The sequence below is a fragment of the Monodelphis domestica genome, chromosome 1 (genome assembly GCF_027887165.1).
Source record: "Monodelphis domestica isolate mMonDom1 chromosome 1, mMonDom1.pri, whole genome shotgun sequence".
NCBI classification, from domain to species: Eukaryota; Metazoa; Chordata; class Mammalia; order Didelphimorphia; family Didelphidae; genus Monodelphis; species Monodelphis domestica.
The window spans coordinates 325,035,300-325,055,754 of NC_077227.1; the positions used below are offsets into that span (position 1 = coordinate 325,035,300).

Genomic DNA, 20,455 nt, shown 5'->3' on the forward strand with positions numbered 1-20,455 from the left:
GGTAATAGTCATATTCAAAAAATTAATGGGATTTAAGAACAGAGAAAGAAGTCTGGCTCAGGTCATTCAGCTGTTAAGTGACTCTGTGGGAAGAGCAGAAGAAAAAAGGTGGAAAAGAGGAAAGCTAAGGAGCAGATTAAGGGCAAAAGATAGGCATGGAAGTAGGGCAAAGACAAGAAGGCAACTAGTGGGAGATGAAACTAAGTCAAGGTGCAAGGAATGAAAGAGAGGAAGCAAGGGGAACACAGGAAGTAGGGAGGAAAGAAAAAGAATAAGAAGGAATGAGAACTGAGACAGGGAAAGGAAACAGGAGAAAATCGGAGAAAAGGAGGTCTAGGTAAGGGACAGAGTAGCATTTATATGTCACTATAAGATTTGCAAATGGTTTTACAATCACGATTGTTTCATCCGACCTTCACAATAAACCTGAGATAGCTATTGCTATCCTCATCCATTTTACAGATGAAAAAACTGAGGTTGAAAAAAGGGTCCGTGACTTGTGCTGGATCACACAACTATTAAGAGTCTGCGGGAGAATTTAAGCTGAAGTCTCCATGCTTATAAAGCCAGGTGACAGAAAAGAGGCCATTGAAAGAAAAGAAAGAAGCTTGAGGGCTCGGGGACAGGAGCTGAACAGGTAAGAGGAACTGGGGCGAGGATAAATGGTTGGGACGGGGACTGGAATGAGGGTCCAGGAAGCAAAGGACAAGGGGCCGGGGCGGGGAAGGGACCCACAGACCACGCCGCCACCCGCTTTCTCACCCTCACCTTAGCCCCTAGCCTCAGACCCAAGGCCCGTAGCCGGATCTCCACTCGCACCGGAAACGCTCTGTCCCAAGGACTCAGGACCCGGGTACAATCCTTACTCTCGAAAGTTGGTTCCGACTGTATACGAGGACGCACCCCACCCAGTTAAGAACCCGTAGATGAGGGAAGAGAGGGCAGGACCCTTCATAAGGCCGCAAAGCCTCTCTCCGGCCAACTAGGCCCCGCCTTGCCCCCACCACTCGCCAAGCCAATCGCCGGCCAAGCAACCCCGGAAACTGTTTCCGGCCGGACTGCAGTACCGCTGCACGCCCGACCCCGCTGTCACTGAGGCGGGTAGCGGCGGTGGCTGCTGCTGCGGTGCTTGGACCACGAGCCGGGAAGGACTGAGTGAGTCGGAGCGGGAAGGTATGGGGAGGCCGGCTGGAATCAAAGGCCGAAGCCACTTGGGTGGGATGCTGCTGGGATCTCTCCACAAGCCGGTCCCGCCAGGATCCCACGGGGAGAGAAAGAAGAGGACGATCCAGCCATGATCACTGCCCAACCCCCGGGGAGTGCCCCCCCCCCCCAGCCCGCCTCCTCTTGGCTGCAGTCCCGGCATTTACCCCCTCGTCCCTTGCCTCTTGCTCTTCCTGTCCCTGCAATTTCTTCCTCATCCTGTGGAATAATCGACGAAACGGGTTGTTGAAATGTCAGCTGTTGAGGTTCCTCCAGCTGTTAAGATTCCTTCTCTTAGCCACCTGGCCAAACCCTAGAATTTCATCATCTTGTAGCGTGATGTAGTGGAACAGGACTGGATTGGAGTCAGAGAACCTGGATTCAAATACTGGCTTTGCTATTGTTAACTTGGAAATAACAAAGAACTATTAAATAGTCAGGAAAAAACAAGTCTTTAATCAGGATAGGGATAAGTCCAATTTGGCCCTTTACTCAGAGTAGGGGCCACAACTTTTTCAGGGTGCAAACCCTGGACTCTGAGGATGTTATCCCTAGGGAGTGCCACAACGCTAGATGACGACTCCGAGGAACAAAAGAATTTGGGGAACCTATATACCACTCTAGATGACCTGGGAGCTTAAGAGTGCGAGGGACAGTTGATTGACTTTACAATGGTAAGAAAGGAAAATGAGGAGTTCCAGACAGGAATAACAGGAAAGGGGCTGATGCCCTACTATGGACACAAAAGGGAAAGATTCAGTCCAGGGCTAGGCTGCCTTGGTAATGGACCTTAGCCTAGGGGGAGAAACCGTTGGGATAAAAGGGATACTTAACAATGGATGGGATTAGCTGCTCCCACCCAAACTACCCGGATGTCCATTGTCTGGTGAAGTGGGACCTTCCCTCTGGGGGAAACCTCTCCTGTGACAAGGTCAAAACCTGGGGTTTCTACCCTCAAACTAAATAAACGGGATTTCTAGATTTCCATATTGACACTATTTACTATCTTGCGTCCTTCGTCACTTTCCAGAGCTGAAGTTTCCCCATCTATAAAACTTTGGGTGTTGAAGCTTCTTCAGCTCTAAATCGGTTTCCAGCCCTTCCTCTTTATCTCACCTCACTCCCTTCCCTGCCCAACATCTTCTCAATATCTTTATTTTTCCTTCCCTGCCCAGGCTGAAAGTTTCCACTGTCTTCAGTACAGAAGCAAATCATTAGATAGTGGGGTTTGGAGTCAGAAACGCTTGATTTGGAATTTTGTCTCAGACATTAGCAATAAGCAGAGTGCCTGGCTCATAGCAGTTACTTAATAAATGCTTCTTTGCCTAATCTTAAGCAAATCTGTTAACCTCTCTCATTTTCCTTACTATAAAGTATGTCAAAATGTGTTTAAATGTGTCAAAACCTGGAGTTTCTACCTCCAAACTAAATAAACTGGGGACTTCAAGATTCCAAGTGGACAAAGGGAAATAATATAATCTACCTCACTCATAAAGTGATTTACAAATTGTATTGGGCTATATAAATACCAGCTATTGTCATCAATTAACATTATCTTTATTATCGCTTTACCAAAGTCTGGAAATTCATCAGTTTCTTATCACTAGATGTTACTTATAGGTCCCTTCCAGCCCTTGATTCTATGACCTTCCATTCATCTGCCTACTCTCTTTTCTTTTTCTTTCACTTCCTTTTTCTTTGTTCTATTTCTATCAGCTATTTCATCTAGGAATTTTATCATTTTTCACTCATTGTACCCTGGAACTTCCTCATTATCTTCCTAGTCTTTATCTTCTTCCCCCCCCCCCACCCCTGGATCTCTAAGTTCAAATCCAGCCTCAGATACTTGATATCTGTATAACTCTTTACAAGTCACTTTCCTCAGCTGTAAAAATAGAAGTAATAACTACACCCATTTCACAGAGTTGTTGAAGATCAAAAGCTTAGTACAGTACCTGGCACATAGTAGGTGCAAATAAATACTTATTCTCTTCTCCTTACCTTTCTCTTTCATGAGGAAGACTTTCTAACAAATAGAATAGAACTGTTCAAGAATGGAATTACCCTTAGATTGTAATAAGTTTCTTATCACTAGTGGATTTTTCCATCAAATGCTACTTTAAGGAATATTGGAGGAGTTCAATTCTGACATAGATTAAATCTGAAACAAAGTGCCAGAGATACAAAGGGAAAAAATGACATTGTCCTTGCCTTTAAGGAGCTTGCATTCTACTGCAGAGATATAGCATTGAACAAAGATAAATTCAATACAAAGTAACTTTAGGAAGAAACAGATACTATCACCTGGTAAATCAGGAATGGTTTCATATGAGGTACAACCTAAACTGAGTCTTGAAGAAAGCTAGGGATTCTCAGGGATGGAGGCAGAAGATGGTGGATTCCAGGCAAACAAGGCAGCCTTAAGCAAAGGGACAGATCTTAGAGATGGCATGTTCTGGAGGCAAGGTGGTACAGTAGAAAGGGCATTAGCTTTGGAGGCAAGAAATTAGATTCAAATCCCATCTTTAACATTTACTATCTGTAATTTTGGGACAAGTCATCATACTTCTCCAACTTTTCAATTTCCTCATCGGTAAATTAAGAGTTGGACTAGAGGACTCTTCAACTAAACAAAAACAGGGCAGTAGATTTGACTTAATATCTCAAAACAGTTGTCTAAACCAGAGTTCATTATCTTTCCTCCATGAATCCTCCTTTTTTGAGGTCCTTTCCAACTCTAAATCTATGCTTCTTTATCAAGTTGGAGTTCTCCATAGTAGACCAGTTTATGTGTAACAGAATGAGTGAAGAAGTGTATAATAGAAAGTGTCTGGAAAAGAATGTGGAAGATCTATCATGGAGGTCTTTAAATGCCAAGCTGACAAGTTCATATTTTTATCCTGGGCTGTAGCAATAGGGAGCCACTAAATATTTTTCAATAGATGAGTGACAAGGTCAGGTCTATGCTTGGGAAGACTATTTTGTTACCTTATAGAGAGAATGGTTCATTGATGAGAAAGACTAGAAGCAGTAATATTTAAGAGACTGAAGCAGTGGGCTAGGGGAAATGTGATGAGGGCTTAAACATGGTTACAATTGAAGACATATGGATGATGAAGATATTGGAGAGGTATGATGGATGGATGGATGACTTGGCAACTGATTAGATGTAGGCAGGGATGAGGAAGACTGAGGAATTGATGATTCTAAATTCTAAAATTTTAAACCTGGGTAACTCAGAGGATAGTAGTACCCCTTACAGAAATAGAAAAGTTCAGAGGAGAAACTAGTTTGGGTAAATAACAAATTCTGTTTGGGAACATTTTAAATTAAGATAATAGGACATTTAGATAGAAACATCCAGCAGGCAGTTGTTAGTGTGGGACTGGAGTTCAGAAGACTTGGACTGAATATATAGATTTGAGAATCTCTGCATAAAGATGATAATTGACCCCTTGGGGATTGATGAGATCCTAATGGGAGGTGGAAGGAGGAAAGGAAATGAGAAGTAGAGCAGCATAGAATCTTGGGGCATGCCCAATCATTAGTGGGCAGGAGGGGAAATAATGATCCAATAAAGGAGACTGAAACAAAGCAGTCAGGCAAGAACCAAAAGTGCCCAGAGTCAAAGAAATCAAGAAAGCAGAAAATATCCTGGAGTTTAGAGTTGTCAACAGTGTCAAAAGCTGCAAAGAGAGATCAGATAAAATGGAGACTGAGAAAAAGCCATTGAATTTTTTTTTTGGTTAAGCCATTGGATTTATCAATTAAGAGATCATTGGTAACCATGAAGAAAGCAGTTGCGGTCCAGTAGTGAATAAAAGGAGAAAAGATAAAGGCAGATTATAAGTAGTTCTTTCTCTCATTTTGAGAAAGGAAGAAGGCAGGTTGAATGGAGGGTTTTTGAGGAAATTGGATAAGCTGGTAAACCAGGATAGCAGTCAGAGAAGGAACCAGAAGATAAAAGAAAGGCAAGGAATAATTGAGAGGGCAAGCTTCTAAAGGAGAGAGCCAGGAATAGAATCGAGTACAGACAGTCTCCATGCTATAAGCCTTATGGCATAAGGATGAGAAGGCTTGGCACTGGCAAGGAGAAGGAAAACCTCTTCCTGAGATTAAAGGAGGAAATAACAGTATAGTAAAGTAAAGTAAAACTTGTCCAGATATTGGGGTTATCCTTGGCATAAAGTAAGTGTATCTCTTCATGTAAGACAGAGTAGAAGGAAGGAAGAAGGAATATTCAAATATGGTTTAGACTAGATAGTCTCCGAGATTAGTTCTAACCATTGATGTTCTTTATTTTCTAATACTTCCCTCCCTTTCCACCTCTCCTTCCACCATTATATCTCCTTTCCTCTTACAAACCACTGGTAGGACGTTTCAGTGGTAGGGGTTAAAAAAAAAAACCACAGGGAGAAAGGCATAAGACCTAGATGATACTGGGTAAAAATAGCTTGCATTTCTTGCATTTAAGGTTTTATAAAGCTCTTCAATCCATAACAACCTAGTGAGCTAGGTAGTGCATTATTTTCAGCATTTTACAGATGAGAAAAATGAAGCTTAGAGAGGTTAAATATTGGTAACTTACTTGCTATATACTAGATCCTGAATTTTATGGTCTAATCCACACAAAAGTGTCATCATCCCTATTTCATCAGCCAATCTAGATCATAAGATTATTTATAAACAGGAAGGGCAGTGCATAGCTTTCATTTTTGTTCAGTGTTTCTCAGTAAGAGGGTGGTTTCCAGTAACTCTTCTGACCCAAGAAAGAGGAAGGCGTGGTTAAGAAGAGGCTTTAAATGAGGAACTTTGGAGGGAATTGGTAGAACATCTCCTGCTGTAGACTTGCATGTGCGGAATCCTCCCTTCTACCTGGGTTCGTATTAACATCTTTACTGGTCATTTTAGCTCTTTTTATTATATTATAATTACCTTTTACCAAAGTGTGAAAGAAGTTATAGAAGGAAGAATGATGATGGGGTGGGGAGTAGTCAGGAGACAGAGTATGTCTCTTACAGCATTAGATAAAAGAATTCTGTATGTTCTGCTAGGTTTTGTTGCTTGCTTAAAATTGTCCTCAATAAGGAGAATATAGAAATTAGCATAATAATATCACTGTGAATAAATATATGTTGTGTCTTTATTTCTAAGACTTTGGGGTAGCTTGGAATTTTACTTCATTTTTATGTGTTCTGATAACTTAGGAGAAAGAGATAGTATTTTAAGTTGAATTTTAGATATTTCAATGAACAGAAATCATTTATATCTCTCACCATCCCACCCCCAATTGTAACATATGCATATTCAAGCAAGATAAATTCCTGTATTAGACATATCCAAAAAAGATATCTCATTCTGCACCTTAAGGCTATGATCTCTCTATGGGAAAGTGACTAGATATTTATCACCATCATCACTCTGGAGTCATGGTCAGTCATTGCACTGATCAGAGTTCTTCTAGCTTTTAGAGTTGTTTGTTTTTATAGTATTGGATAGGGCAGAAGTTTCAGAGAGGATTATTTTATCTCAAAGGAAGAACTCCTAACTGTTATAATCATTTAGACAATGGAATGGGGTGCCTCAGGAAGCAGTGACACTCAGTCATTATAGAGCTTTAATGGAAAACTTGCTATCCACTTGCTATACCTGAAAATTGAATGCATTTTACCTTGAAACCCTAGAAAGTGCTTAATATTTTGAATTAGAAACCCAAATTGTATAGTTTGTTTTCCCTGATTCTGCCTCCTTAGTAAGAAGAATTTGGACAGTGTTACATATACATGATATTGCATGAGTGTAATCTTATATTGCCTTCCAATTATTAGGAATTAATCACTTGTTTCCTTTTATGAAGCATATTTTTATTGCAAAAAACATGTGAAAATAGAACTTTTTCCTTTTTAATGGAAAAATGACTTTTTGCTAGATTGATGTGGAGTGACAGAAGGTATGCTGATCTTCCCAGCAAAAGACTAAGATGGAGCCCTTGTTTTTATGCTTAACTATTTTCATAACCTCTTAAACTTCTCAGATTTTATCTGTAAAATGTAGATAATACTATTAGCACTAACTACCTTAAAGGAATTTGGCAATACAGGTGTTTTATAAACCTTAATGGCCTATAGAAAAATAATTATTCAGGATAACGTGAGTATAGAAATGTTAGCTATCATCATCACTATGAACTGGGATGCTTTGGTGCCTTGCCACCTTCTTTTTTTGGTGGTAACCTGTAATAAAGAGAAACAGGGAATCATGGCTCCATTTGTCTTTGTGAAAGATGAGCTCTTGATTAAGTTGATGTTAGAAATCATTCCCTTGTGCTACAAGTCTAGAAGACAGAAAAATATTGCTTGCTTTCAAAAGGTTAGGGCTTTGGGATCTTTTATCTTTCTCCCTTCTGTAACATCTCTTGGCACTGCCTTTGACTCCATGATGGGGCTGGGATGATGAAGGCAGCTGACCTTGGCATCAAGTAGTCTTCCTGAGGCACCAGTGCTCCAGGTGAGTACTACTAAAGCTGCCCCATACCCCTGTTATATAATTGTTATACTTTGTACATCTTGCTGGGGTGTAATTATATGAAATTCAACCAATTTCCCTGTTTCCCTTCTGTTCTGTGGTCCTCTTATTTTCCCTCAATTCAACAAGCATTTGTTAAGTATTCACTCTCTTCTAGGCACTGGAGATTCAAAGCCAGAAATAAGATAGCCTCTTCTCCAAGAGCTTACATGCTGCTGGAATCAAAATAGCAGGCACACAGATAAGGGAATACAAAATATGTCCTAACTGGGGGGAAATTAGGAAGACTTTCTCAGAGAAGATGACACTTGGGGCTGAACCTTACTAAGGTCTAGAGCTTCCAAAAAATGGAGGCAGAGGGAAGAATCAGGAGTTGGAAAGTCATGGATGCCAACCGCTAGTAGGCTAATTTGGCAGGAATATATCGTGTGTGAGGGGAACTAATAATGTGTTTGGAAGTCTGGAAAGATAGGTAGTAGCCACATAGCACAGAGTTTTTATTCCCTAACAGAAGAGTTTCTATTTTAGCCCCAGGGTGTGAAGCTCTGAAACTTTCTTGAGTAGGGAAGTGACTTGACCAACCCTTAGCAGCATTGAGGTCACTGTGAAGGTACTACTCAGAATTACTTCCACTTTCTCCTCAAAGTCCCAAACTAATAGCTGAACAACTCCCATCATCAACCCTTACGCCTTCTTCATAAACCAAGAAAATGTTGTTCTGCCTTTCAGCAGAAGCCTTCAGAAAGCCTCTATTTTGGATTTAAACAAGATTATTTCCTCAGAATTACAGGTCTAAATTGATATTTTTCCTAATACTTCTCATTTATTAGCATACTTTCATACCATCTACACACATTATTCTCAATAAAGATACTTTTAAAGTATGTTTATAAATGTATTTTAGGATATTTAAGGAGCATCAGTGTGGCAGTTGTGTTGAGATGAATTGGGGGTTTGGGAAAGAGTCTTAATGCAGGGAAATCTTTTTTACTTTTAATTTCATTGGTCGATCACCATATTGACCTTACCTTTTTTTTTTTTTAATAAAACTCTTACCTTCTGTCTTGGGATCAGTACTGTGTATTGGTTCCAAGGCAGAAGAGTGGTAAGAGCTAGGCATTGGGGGTTAAATGACTTGCCCAGGGTCACACAGTTGGGAAATGTCTGAGGCCAGATTTGAACCTAGGACCTCCCATCTCTAGGCCTGGCTCTCAATCCACTGAGTTACCCAGCTTTCCCTCCCCCCTTTCCCCTTTACCTCTAACCAAGAGAAAATGCCCTTTTTGGTTCCTATCTCTTAGGCAGTTACTTTACTTGATCAGTCTCTTAGCTAGTTGACAAAGCTTAAAATCCCTCCTCCCTGACTCCAGGGAGGTTCCAAAATGAAAGGGAAAGAAAAAGAATTTGGCAGTTAGCCCATCCCTCAAATAGAGGCACACAAACATCCATTGTCTTTAATCAAAAGACTTACCAGAAATTGAAAGTTAACTCCTCCTCTGGAAAGGGTAGAAAGATTCCAGCTCCTAAACAAAGGAAAATAGATCCCTGCCCTCATCCCTGGATGGGGTTGGGCCTCTGATGAACTTCTCCCCTTACCTTAAAAGAACTTAGGGGTCAGTAAGAGAAGAAATACAAGGGGATTAAGACCTCTTTTGGTAAATGTCATTTTGTCAAAATTTTATTGTAAAGGCAGTGTTCAGAAATTGGAGTATTATTTTAATTGTTTATTGACATTTGGGAATTAATAAATTAACCCTCTTCTGATACCTCATCCAGGAATGGAGTCAACTCTGTTTACCTGTGCCAACAAAGGAGATCCTATCAAATTAATAACTCTAGCTCATAGTCATATAGTGCTTTCAGGTTCACAAAGTACTTTACCTGCATGATCTCATTTGATCCTCTCAATTAACTCTGTGAGAGCAATACTATTATTATCCCAATTTAAAAATGGAAGTGAGGCTTAGGGTCACACCCACTAAGAGCCATCTTAGATAAGTCTGGCAAGGTTCATCACCAAAATTTGGCCATCAGATGATGACTTTTTGGGCCCCACTTTTTTCTGAAATCATGTAAAAAGGTCTAATTTGCTTATTAGAATGATCTAATAATGATCTTACCAGCTTTTTAAAGTCAGGTAGATAAATGAGTTGGACTGGGTGACTTCTAAAGTCCCTTTCAATTTCAGATACATATTCTTATGACCTATTTGGATGTATATAAAGTTGGTTTTCTTTTGGTTCTCATCAGTGCCTCTCATAGAGGTAAATGTAATATTAATTCATTACTTTAATGCTAATATCAAATCAAGAAAAGAAAGCATGATGTCAATTTTGAAGTGAATAGTCAAGCAAATCCAGCAGCTGAGGAAGTCTCCAGGTATAACGATTTTTCGTGCCAATGGACCCAGGCTTCCACCGCCAAGAGAGTGGGACTGTCTCTGTGCATCGACTTTTCCACTTAAATCTCCTTCACGCACAAGTGTCTTTGTGCACATTCATCATAGGTGAAAACGCACAAAGACAATCGTCATCCTCGGTTACCGAGAGACTACTGTGTGTGTGTGTGTGTGTGTGTGTGTGTGTGTGTGTGTGTGTGTGTGTGTGTATGGTGTATTGTATTCAGATTTGCATGGAATTATTATTCCTTGCTCAACTAATGAATTTATCACTGGGATAATTCCCCCAATTGCCTCTTTTTTTTCTTTTTTTTTTAAACCCTTACCTTCCGTCTTGGAGTCAATACTGTGTTTTGGCTCCAAGGCAGAAGAGTGGTAAGGGCTAGGCAATGAGGGTCAAGTGACTTGCCCAGGGTCACACAGCTAGGAAGTAGCTGAGGTCAGATTTGAACCTAGGACCTCCCATCTCTAGGCCTGGCTCTCAATCCACTGAGCTACCCAGCTGCCCCCCAATTGCCTCTTTTGATAGAGGATACTGAGGAATGGAAGGAGGACCACCTTTTATCCTAATTTGAACAGGAACAGCTGATTTAAGGGGGGGGGCATTTAGGCAGAAAGTTCAGGTTTGGACATATTGAGTTTGAGATGCTACAGGACATATGCTGATATTCAAAAAATAGATGAGGATATAAGACTACAGCTCAGGATAAAGGTTAGGGCTGGATTTATAGATCTGGAAATTATCTGCAAAAATTTAACTGAACAGATGGAGCTTTATGAGGACATATAGTAGAAGGGGGGAAAAACTCCCAGAGAATACTCATGATTCGGATGAAGAACCAGCAAAAGAATGAGAAAGACCAGTCAGAGAGATAGGAGGAAATCCAGAAAGGATCAAAGTCAAAAAACTCAAAAAAACCTTGAGAAGAGTATCCAGGAGTCACTGTCAATGCTGCAGAAATCAGGAAAGCTGAGGCCTGAGATAAAACCATTATATCTGTCAATTAAGAGACTCTGGAGAGAGGGGTTTGACTAATGACCAGGTCAAAATTCAGATTTGCAAAAGGTTTAGAATTGGGTGAGAAGAGATATGAAGGGAGGTGTTGCATGGCCAGTTAAGTGGAGAAAATTTTCTCAGGAAGTTTAGCTGAAAAGGAGAGGAAATATGTATTAAGATAATTAGCAAGGAAGGTAGGGACAAGTGAGGGAACTTTTTATGATAGAGGAGTAATGGCTCTGTTGGTAGGCAGCAGGGAAGAAGCCAATAGATGGGGAAAGATTGAAGATTAGAGAGTAAGCATGCTAGAGGGGGTAATCTGGTGGAAAAGATAGAAAGGGTTGGGATCAAGGATGCATGCATAGCAGTTTACCTTGGCAAGGGAAAAGGTCACCTCTTCATGAGTAATAGCAATGAAAAAAGAGATAGTAGAAGAAGCCACTTGAGTGACTTTGAAGTGAGGAAGAAGGAAGAGCATGCTCTCATCAAAAAAGCCTCAATTTTGTCAGTGAAATTTTTGTTTTTCTTTTTCAAAACATTTCTTTGCATTGTACTTGTGTTTTACAACAAAAAGAAATAAGATAATTTGCTTCTGAAGAAGGGGTCTTGGGCTTGCCTGGAACAACTCAGCAAGAAATATATTCATAGGGCTTCAAGTATTACAAATCTGTGACAATGGAAAAATTCCAGAAGTATCTAAACTGCAGCACTTATTTTTTCTGCATAATATGAATAGGGTCTCTATCAGTCATAGAATGGTAATAATGATTTCTGCTTTTTCAAGTAGGGGGTTAAAATATATATAATGATAATCTCTTTCAAATCTAAATTCCACAAGAGATACCCAAGAGAAAAATCAGCAAATAAAACACAATTTCTGTTCTCTGGATAGAATTTGCTCCCCGGGACTCTCTTACCCAGCATCCCATTTGCATGTTTATGCTACTTACTAACATAGGAAGGATATAAATATTTCCCAGTTTCATTTTATTCTGGTTCCGTGGTACTCGGGAACCTTGTGAGCTGCACAGGACCATCTGTTTGACACCTTTGGCTTTGAGCACTTGATCCAGATTTCTCCTTTGTGACTTTGTAGCATAATCCATGTTGTATAGTTTACTTCTCTGTAGACATCTTATCTTCCCTGTTATATTTTAAATTCCTTGAAGGCAGGCATCATGTTTTTTATCAATATGCCTACTGCAGAATAAATGTAGGCAGAAGTCATGATTGCTTTTCTCATAGCTAGTATATTTACTAGCTTTAAGGTTTACCTGTATTATCTCACTTGATCTTTTCAACAACCCTTTAAAGTTGGCATTATTTTTATCCTGATTTCATAGTTGAAGTGACTTGCTCAAGGTTATACTGCTAGTAAAAGGGGGAGGCTGGGTTCAAACTCAAATTTTCTTGACTTCCAGTCTATCCACAATGCCACCTTGTGGCCTCAGTTGTACACTTCAAAAGGAAAGGTTGGAATTCCACATTTCCCATGATTGTGTGTGACCATAAACCTGTGCATCACTTCATTATGGATCTTTGACCATTCATTGAAGAAAATTACTTACACAAAGTTTCCTTTAGCTTCAGCATAGTTATGACTAATGAGTAAGCCATTGTACTGAATTTCAAAAGCAGGAAGTTTTGAATCAAAAGATTCACAACCAAAATGGTAATTTTATAAGTTATTTTTGCTTTGCTAAATTTTCTTCTGTTCTGCTGCTTCCCACTGGAGTGATGTGGGGAAAGGCCAGTTCACCTCTCCAGGCCTCCATTACCTCATCTTTATTTTTTTTTAAACCCTTACCTTTCGTCTTGGAGTCAATACTGTGTATTGGCTCCAAGGCAGAAGAGTGGTAAGGGCTAGGCAATGGGGGTCAAGTGACTTGCCCAGGGTCACACAGCTGGGAAGTGTCTGAGGCCAGATTTGAACCTAGGACCTCCCGTCTCTAGGCCTGGCTCTCAATCCACTGAGTCACCCAGCTGCCCCCTACCTCATCTTTTAAAAGAAGATGATTTGCAAAATTTCTTTCAGCTCTAATTCCTCTGAACTTGGGCCTTGTCAGCAAACTGATTTACAAATATGTGTTTTCATGAAATTGTAGCATATATTTCTATTAAGAAATTATGCTTTAACATGAGATATGCAATATACTGCATACCCAAATCCTATATAGCTATTAATCTTTTTTTTTTCTTTTTTTAAACCCTTACCTTCCATCTTGGAATCAATACTATGTATTGGATCCAAGGCAGAAGGGCAGTAAGGGCTAGGCGATAGGGATTAAGTGACTTGCCCAGGATCACACAGCTGGGAAGTGTCTGAGGCCAGATTTGAACCTAGGACCTACCATCTCTAGGCCTGACTCTCAATCTACTGAAGACCCATCTGCCCCCTATAGCCATTAATCTTGATAGCCCTTTGATGTTAAAAAATTCAATTCCACACATATGTGCTAAGTAATATATACTAGATGGTGGAGATACAGTGATCAATATAACATAAACCTTGATCTCAAGGTCATAATCTAATAAAGGAAAAATTTAGCAGTAAATATAACTGTGGTAAAAAAAAAGGCAAATATGAGGTAAGAGAAAAAGAGAGATCCAGTTAGACAGATAACTGAGAAATTGGAGAAGGGAGAGATTCTTTGTGGGTTGAGGATATTAGAGAGGTTTTATGGAAGAAGTATCATCTGAGTTGGAAGGCAAGGAATGTCAAGATAAAGGGGTTGGATTAGATTTGAGACTTCTTCTAATTTTAAATATTTTGTGTGTCAATGTGCTTCTTTGATATATATGTAGGCCAAAAATTTGAAATGCAATTATTAAGCCAACAACAAATGAATAATAGTTTTGATGTCTTCTCTCTCTTTTTTTTAGGCCTCTATTTTGTTCTACTGAACTTCTGAGTACAATCAATTGTTATCCTGAAGCACTTTAAATTCCCAGATCTAAGCTGTGGAAAATGGCCGATGTTCTAAATGGTGAACCATCTCCTTCCACTCCAATGGAGCTGTTCAAAAGCATAACAGCACAAGGAGAAATTGTCCGATCATTAAAAGCAGAAAAGGCACCAAAGGTACTTTGAAATTTTTGCCTTTCTAGAATCAATTCATTTCTTTCTAGTTGTTCCAGTGATTGAAATAGGTTGCTGTATGAGTTTGGAATGATTTGCTTCCCTACAATTAACTGTCTGAAATATGAATATTACTTAATATGTAAAAAGAGGCTGTGGTTTTGTTTCTAAATTTCTAAACCAAGGCTCCTTGCCAATGGCTGGTGGAAAGGCTCTGCTAAATTCTAACCACTGAAAATAAAAATAAAGAGAGGTACCAAGATGTGTTGAGAGCTAGCCTAGGAGGCAAGCAGACCTAGATTCCAGTCTTCCCTCTGACAACTACAAGCTGTGTTACTTTGGGCGACTCACTTAACTTCTCTGCATCTCAGGCCTCTTGCTCATTAATATTTTTAAGTAGGAGCAACTAGAAAGCACAGTGGATTGAGCACCAACCCTAAATCAAGAGGACTGGGATTCAAATTTGGCCTCAGACACTTTCTAGTTGTATGATCCTGGGCAAATCACTTAATCCCAGTTACCTAGCCCTTGCTGCTCTTCTGTCTTAGAAGTGATACAAAGAAAGTAAGGGGTTGGGGGGATAAGTTTAAGTTGTTGATGCTTATTGCTGGGGGCAATTTCTAAATCAAGAGTTCCCCACAACTGTGAAATCCAGACTAAAATAAAATAGAGGCACAACTTTGAAAAACACAAATATGTGCAGAATTGAACATTTTTGTTTTGAAAAAATATTTGGGTGTCTTTGCAGTGCTGTTTTTGACTGTTTTGCTACCCTGTCCCACAAATGAAACACAATCAAATTTAATAAATGTTCTTGGTATATAAATGTCTGTAAATATAATTATTTGATGGCTTTAATATCTGCAGATGATGTTGAATGCTTTGCAGTGGAGTATATGATAACTTTATGTAGCTCATTATTATTATATATGTATACTTAATTATACAAATACAGGGAAGCAATCTTTTTTTTTTAACCCTTACCTTCCACCTTAGAATCAATAATCTGCCCACAGATAACTGAGGTGACTTATGATGTTTATTTCAGGAACTTTGAAGATTGATGAACTAATCATGTTCCATTTTAGCCTTTGAAAACAAAAATCATTATTTAGAACAATATCATTTGGATGGAATAACTAAATTTAACCAACCTATTAGAATAGGTATCTATCTAACTAGAAAAGGTGCAATTTAAGAAATATTTAAATGGCCCTTAGTTCGGGTGAAGGTTCGGATAAATGATCTCTTATGGTCTCAAGTTCCTACATTCAAAAATTCTGTATCCTTACATTCCTCTAAAAATAGTCCAAAATTTAAAAAGCACATTATATATTTGAACAGGAAGATTTCTTTTTGGTAGAAACTAAGTTATGTGTATTTTTCTTTTTATAATTTGTGAACTAATCTCTCAAGACCAATTATTTTAAGTGCAACTTTAGAGGCTGACTAATAAATGTGACCTCTATCTCATTGTAGAAGGGGCTTCCAAAGACAATAATGTGATTTCCTAGGGGGAAAAAACTATAATTGATTACCAGAGTCTACATGAGTACATTTAATTTCTCTAAATTTGAGTACCTATCATTAACTTGGAACTGATCTTTGTTCAGAACATAAGGACTTGAAATTTTTGTACCTTTAATGAATTTAAATAGTATGTGTTATGTTACTAATTTCTGGTAGCTGTTATAGAAGAAATTACTACATATCCACAGTTATATGGTCATATTTTGTCCTCTTACTTTGTTTGGAGCAGTGACTTTTTGCAAGATCATTGTTAATACATTCCATGTGTATGCATGTGCACATGCATGCGCACGTGCACGCACACACACACACCCCAAAATGTCAGCATCCGCCCAGAAGACAAGTTGGATAGTTATCCATGAGTTGAACAAGAACTTGAATCCCAGCTGTATTAACTATCATGCATGTCAGTCTTCTCACTGTACATTTATAATATTTTTAACTCAGTTGCCCCATGAATCAGGAAATGCTATGGTAGCATAAGCATCTTTTTACTTTCTCTCAGATCTGTTTGTGGTCCATTGTATTCAAATCATCGTCCACAAATTTTCTAATTCAACACATTTTTTATTAAACACTATTTGTAGAACAATTTTTTAGGTACCAGGTGTCATACCAAGTTTAAGTACAAGGATCTCACAGCCTCCTAGAATTATATAAGACAATCATAAATCACTGTCATAAAAAATAATACATTTCTTGCATTTGAGAGATGCAAAGTTCTCTGAGAAGTCAGAGGAAAGAAGGTTGCTCCCCATTTCAGGGACCAGGAAAAGTCTGATATTCAACAGATGTGTCTTTCAAGTCAGAATTCAGCAAATGGAGATGGGAATGGGAGAATGAATAGAAACAAGAATAAGGAAAGGAGAGCAGCTACTGTGGCTCTATGGATAGAGCACTGGGCCTGAAGTCAGGAGGACTTGGGTTCAGATGTGACCTTAGACACTTCCTAGCTCTATGATCCTGGGCAAGTCACTTAACCCACTTTGCCTAGCCCTAGACCTTCTGTCTTAGAATTGTAACTGAGACATAAAGTAAGGGTTCTTTTTTAAAAGAATAAGCAAAGGCAAGATCAAGACAGGTTCTGGAAGCCATGAGTCAGTTTGACCAGCGCAAACACCAGAGGAGATAAAATGTAGACTCAAAAATCACAGAATGAAAGTTGATCTCCACAATAAGTCTGCCTAACAGATAAAGAGATACACAAACAATAACAATTCCAATTGAAAATCAGATCAGTAACAGAGAAGATTAGACACTTGGGTCATAATCTTAATAGAGCACAGTAATATTTTTATAGCAACAGATACAACGGATAATTTTCTTTCCCTTACCCCTCACACACCCCCTCCCCCATTTTTTCCTCAAAATTAACAGAGGTACTCCGTTGCATCAACAGTAGTTCAGATGAAATAGTCAAGAAAACCTGACACATTTGGAGCAGAAGAAGCAAACAAATTACAATTCATACTGATAGTTATTTCCAACACAGACTGAGATCCTATTAAGGAGATTGATTGTAAGCTTCTTTAATAGTCAGTAGCTTTTTAGATGTCTGCAAATCATTAGTACTGCCCTGAACATCCTAAAGTCTGCTTCTTTTGGCTCAGTGATGATAGTCGGTATAAAAATATATATAAAGGATAAAGTATATATTGCAGCTTAGCTTTTAACTTGCCTTTGTAAAACAAATACAGTTCTAGGATTCATAGTCTTCGGAGATCATTCCCATTTCAATGCCCATGTTGATTCCACAGTTACTGATTGTTTCCCCTGATTTGTTGGACTTCCAAAGATATTCCCATTCCTCACTATTACCTATTCAGTTGGACTTGAATCCAATTCAGCTATTCATTTAGCACCTTCTACTAAGGTAGCTAGGTAATACAATGAATAGAGCACCAGGCCTGAAAGCAGGAAGATTTGGTTTGGAATTGGGTCTCAGACACTTATTAGCTGTGTGTCCTTGACAAGTTATTATTTGCCTCAGTTCCTCATATGTAAAATGGGAACACAGTGAAAAAGGAAATGGTAAGCCATTCCAGTATCTTTGCCAAGAAAACCCCAAGTACAATTCCATGGTGTCAAGAAAAGTCAAACACTCCTAAACAGCAACCACTAGAGCCCTTAATACAGTCACAAAATACTGATAAAATCCAGGTCTTACCTTTAGGATGCTCACAGTACAGAGGGATAAGGCACATGCACAAATAACTATTAGACAAAATATTAATGTTAGTCCATAAGAGATATCTAAGCAAAGTACTATGGTCCAAAGAGGAAAATTTTATCAACTATGGATAGTTGGCCTCAGATACATGATATCTGTGTGACCCTGGGCAACTCACTCAACTCTTCTCTGGCCTCTTATAAAATGGTGGTCATAATAGCATCTATCTACCTCTTAGGGTTGTTATGAGGGCAATGAGATAAAATGCTTTGCAAATCTTAAAGTATTATATAAATGCCAGATATTTTTATTATTATTATATAGGCAGGCTTTCTGGAGAAAGTAGCATTTGAGTTAGATTTTAAAGGATGAATTGGGGGGTGGGGAAATGTAGCTAGATGACTCAATGGACTGAGATGGAAGGTCCTGGGTTCAAATTTGGCCTTGGATACTTCCTAGCTGGGTGACCCTGAGCAAGTCACTTAACCACCATTGCCCAGCCCTTACCACTCTTCTATCTTGGAACCAATATACAATATTGATTCTAAGAAGCAAGGTAGAGGTTTAAAAAGAATGGGGGATTTCCATAATCAAAGATGAAATGTCTGGCCTTTCTGGTCAAGGACTTAAGCAAAAACAGGCAGGAATGCATAGATCAGGTTCTAGGAACAGCTAATAATGGGATATAGGGTTATAAAAAATATAACTGCTATTCAGAAAACATTATTAAGTGTTCATTTCTATTCTAGGTTCTAGGGAGATAAAAAGATGTTGAAGACTTGGTTCTTTACTCACTTGATTTACACACCTGGTAAAAGAGACTTTCTTTTATATAAACATTCATAATTACATTTTTTTATTTCCTTTTTTTCCAGGATGAAATTGACTCTGCTGTAAAACAATTATTGTCACTAAAAATAAACTACAAAGAAGTGACAGGGCAGGAATATAGTGCCGATTCCCCTCCCACAAACTCCAGACCTGACAACAGCGGGGAACCTGGGACCACTGAAGGCGGAGAGGATTTTGTAGATCCTTGGACTGTACAGACCAGCAGTGCCAAAGGCATCGACTATGACAAACTCATAGGTATCCTTCATTCAGCTTCCTCTGACCCCACCCTACCTCCTGCCCCTCTCATCCTTTCTTTTAGAAGAGTGTTTACCTATTTCCAGAGTGTAAATGTTTTTTATTTTGGTGGGGTTTTTGTGTTTCTTATTGTTGATGTTTTTAAACCCTTCCCTTCCATCTTAGAATCAATTTTGGGTATTGGTTCCAAGGCAGAAGGGTAGTAAGGGCTAGGCAATAGGGGTTAAATGACTTGCCCAGGGTCACATACCTGGGGAGTGTCTGAGGTCAGATTTGAACCCAGAGCCTCCAGTCTCTGGGCCTAGCTCTCAATCTACTCAGCTACCCTGATGGGGTTGGTTTGTTTGTTTTTAAATTAAATTCCTCATGAATAATTGTCAAATTCTGGTAATTCTGAGGAAATGAGGAAAACTGCCTTTTTTGTTATTCAGTGTTAAGTTACCACCCCTTTTAGCTCAGCTGGGTCTTGATATGGGACTGGATTTTCAAAGATTAAAATAACAACATATCACCTTTCCATAGTACTTTAAGACTTATTTACAAAGCATTTTCCTCACAACAGCCTTATAAGGTAGTTAGTATAAGTATTATCCTCATTTTATGGTGGAAGGAAATAAACATTTATAAGTAGGGCCTAAGATATGCCAAGCACCATGCTAAGTGCTTTTTATTAATATGTTATTTGATCCAACAACCCTAGGAAGTAGGTGAACATTTTATAATTCAGGAAATTGAGCAAAACAGAAGTTAAGTGATTTGCCCAGGAACACACAGCAAAAATAAGTGTCTAAAGCCAGATTTGAACAAAGATCTTCCTGAGCTTAGCATTCTGTCCCTTGAGCCACCAACTTCCCTAAGAGAAAATTTGAGGATCAGAGAGGTTGAATCTACTGTCACACAGCTAGTAATTGTCAAAGTCCAGGTCTGAACTCAAGAATCTAAGTCAAGCCTTCTTTCCCACTACCTCAGTGTTCCATGCCAATGGAATACAGCCTCCACGAGTATTATTCAACCCAGAAGCTTCAGGGACCAGGCTAGCTAGAAACATCCTGCTCTTTGTTCTTATCAGCTCAAGGTTGAGTACTGGATATTTTTTGTTTTTAGCTAAAGCAGTTTACCAAAACTTCTGCCCAGTTGTGGAGGGGCTTTGGTATTCGATCATTCTCTGGAAGAGGACCCACCCATTCCGACAAAGTTTATGTCCTTGAAGTATTGAGAGGAGTCAAGCACATAACCATCAGCAATAGGCAATCTGGATGTTCTATGAATTCACTTGAGCATTTCTGAGTTTGGACAGAGGATAATTCTTTTTAGTGTACCATGCCAATGGTTTAATCTTTTTCTTCATTCTTAGAAGCAGCGTGGTACATTGTCTAATCTCTCTGCATCTCTTATCCTGTAGAAATGAGGCCTGCAGTAGACTGGAGGGAATGGGGGAGGGAAAGGGAGTTCAATTCCACAGAC

At 39.1% G+C, this 20,455-nt stretch overlaps 1 protein-coding gene across 4 annotated transcripts in view; it reads left to right on the top strand.

Annotated features, from left to right (window-relative positions):
* Nucleotides 1–892: 892 nt before the first annotated feature.
* The window catches only part of WARS1 (tryptophanyl-tRNA synthetase 1), a 35,525-nt gene continuing 15,962 nt past the window's right edge, over nucleotides 893–20,455 (top strand). Inside the window, exons 1-3 of one of the 4 annotated variants that reach the window (XM_007473575.3) lie at nucleotides 893–1,155; nucleotides 14,007–14,205; nucleotides 18,778–18,991. In XM_007473575.3, coding sequence (XP_007473637.1) covers nucleotides 14,092–14,205; nucleotides 18,778–18,991 — 328 coding nt within the window. In that variant the 5' untranslated portion in view covers nucleotides 893–1,155; nucleotides 14,007–14,091. Of the gene's footprint in view, nucleotides 1,878–5,941; nucleotides 6,083–14,006; nucleotides 14,206–18,777; nucleotides 18,992–20,455 lie in introns of those variants that run through there. The other 3 variants (XM_056811268.1, XM_007473576.3, XM_001367476.5) reach the window with 3 other exon arrangements.